The 2220-nt window shown below is 33.4% G+C and overlaps 1 protein-coding gene across 1 annotated transcript; it reads left to right on the top strand.

The window, feature by feature from the left end:
• The first annotated feature begins 383 nt into the window (after nucleotides 1-383).
• On the top strand, nucleotides 384-1671 carry LOC104212247 (uncharacterized). Its single transcript, XM_009761464.2, has 2 exons — nucleotides 384-942; nucleotides 1471-1671. The coding sequence occupies exons 1-2, from the start codon at nucleotides 511-513 to the stop codon at nucleotides 1543-1545; spliced, it is 507 nt and encodes a 168-aa protein (XP_009759766.1). The 5' UTR covers nucleotides 384-510; the 3' UTR covers nucleotides 1546-1671.
• Nucleotides 1672-2220: the final 549 nt, after the last annotated feature.

Below are 2220 nucleotides of genomic sequence, written 5' to 3'. Positions count from 1 at the left end.
CGTTTATTTTCCTAGCCGATATACATGGATTATATAATAATTATATACAATTAAATATATATTATATGTGAATTTTGTATTTATTTTTCTAACTGATATACATAAATTATATAATAATTATATACGATTATATCCGTCCATTATTTTTTAATTAAAGATATTAAATGGACAGCTACTTAAGTTGATTCTATTGCCTGATGCTATTTCTACGTTTAATTCCCACCGTGAAGAAGATATCGGGCCTTAAGACCCCCGAAGAGCCCTCTCCACGCATTAATATGCAGATCCGAAATAGAGGAACACAATTATTGAGAACGTCCAGAATTGTCCACTCAATTCCACGTACAACACAACGTGTTAACTTCTACTGCCAACACGAACCTTTTCTAGACAAATGTCATCAACCCCCTTTACACAAATTCTTTATTTATTTCACCATCCAACAAAATTCATCAACACCAATCTAAAATCAAGAACTTAAAGGAATTTCACAGCTTTTTCTCCAAAAAAATGGCAAACGCAAGTGATGAGTTTAGGCTAGTATCGCCAAGCATAAATCATGAAGGAAAATTACCAAGAAAATACACAGATGAAGGGCAAGGTGCTCAAAGGAGAATGTCACCACCTTTAGAATGGTACAATTTACCAGAAGGGACAAAAAGTTTGTCACTTGTGGTACAAGATATTGATGCACCTGACCCAAATGGACCTATTGTGCCATGGGTTATATGGGTTGTGACTAATATTCCACCAACTTTAAAAGGTTTGCCTGAGGGATTTTCTGGTAAAGGAGAGGAATTAGGTGGAGATTATGCTCATATTAAAGAAGGGAATAATGATGAGAAAGTTCCCGGTTGGCGTGGACCTAAGTTGGAAAATCATGGTCATAGATTTGAGTTTAAGCTTTTTGCTTTGGATGATGAACTCCATCTTGGTAACAAGGTAACCTGCAATTTCCTATTTCTTAATACTCCCTTCTGTATCTGTTGTTCACGGTTTTGGCACATCTGTTATAAAATTATATAATAGCACTAAGTATAGGGTAACTTAATATCTTTAAATGAGTAATTAATAACTAAGGGTAGAAAAAAATTGGTTGATTCTTGAAATTCCACATAAATTGCACATGATTGTCGACTGGAGCTGATCTTTGACATGTTTCAGCACTAGTAGCGGACTCCGTATTATAAGTAACGGGCTCAATTGGACACAACGTTTTTCACTTTTGACACATAAATGTACATGAAAATCATTAAATCTTAAAAAAAATACTAAGTTTATAATGAGAAAAGTGTGTTGTGTACTGGGTCTTGTGGTGAGAATAAAAGAATTGAATCCATAAATTTTAAATTCTGAATTTGCCAATTGCCACCCCGTCTCAGGCAGGCGCAAGGAAGGACATGCGCCAGCGCCAAACACAAATTAAATAACTAAATTATTAAGTAATGTGGTTTCTTGGATGATTGGCAGGTGACAAAGGATAAACTACTGGAAGCTGTTGAGGGTCATGTTCTTGGAGAGGCTGTTTTGATTGCCATTAACTGAGTTATTAGCAGTTGCTAATTTCCAGATGTTACAGTATTTTCATGACTTTGTGGCATGAACTTGAACTAACTAGTGTAATAAACAATTTGTATTGTGCGGTTTTAATGTGAAGATGCATTTCAGTTCTGGTGTTGTCATCAGCCTTTATTTGTGCTTCGAATAGTACATATAGTACTTCTATTTCAAAAAAAAAAAAAAAAAAAAAAATAGAGGAGTAAAATTTAAGGATTTTTACGATATCAAATTACATTAACAGGCAACGAAACTTTGACATTTGCGATACTTGTTGTGGAATCATTTAGAGCCGGTTTGGAAAGCCAACTTGTTGTGGAATCATTTAGAGCCGGTTTGGAAAGCCACCTTGAAAATGGATTTTTGCTGCACTTATACATGTTTGTTTGGTCAAGTAATTGCTTGGTCAACATGGAACTGGGTGTAACTGAATGGGTGTAATTACACTCTCCAATTCTCAAGTGAGGTGAGATTGACGGTAATTATATCTTGTAAAGGTTGTTGTTTAGTTTCTTTCCTTTTTGTTTTTATTTTAATTTATTTTCTTTATAGCATTTTATTTCTATTATTTTAATTTTTTATTTTTTTTACCTTTTAATTTCTTTTGAAATTTTAAAATATATTTTTTCTTTGCACGTCATTTATCCTTTATTTTTTTATCTT

Source organism: Nicotiana sylvestris, chromosome 7 (genome assembly GCF_000393655.2).
Source record: "Nicotiana sylvestris chromosome 7, ASM39365v2, whole genome shotgun sequence".
In the NCBI taxonomy this organism is placed as follows: Eukaryota; Viridiplantae; Streptophyta; class Magnoliopsida; order Solanales; family Solanaceae; genus Nicotiana; species Nicotiana sylvestris.
The sequence above is the reverse complement of the archived record's forward strand: the minus strand, read 5'-3'. Positions and strand labels throughout refer to the sequence as shown.

What these genes read in the sequence shown, in the direction of transcription:
- LOC104212247 (XM_009761464.2), top strand. Translation starts at nt 511, where the DNA reads ATGGCAAACGCAAGTGATGAGTTTAGGCTAGTATCGCCAAGCATAAAT. An exon ending in AACTCCATCTTGGTAACAAG is followed by an intron (nt 943 to 1,470) that starts GTAACCTGCAAT and finishes GATGATTGGCAG; the next exon opens with GTGACAAAGGATAAACTACT.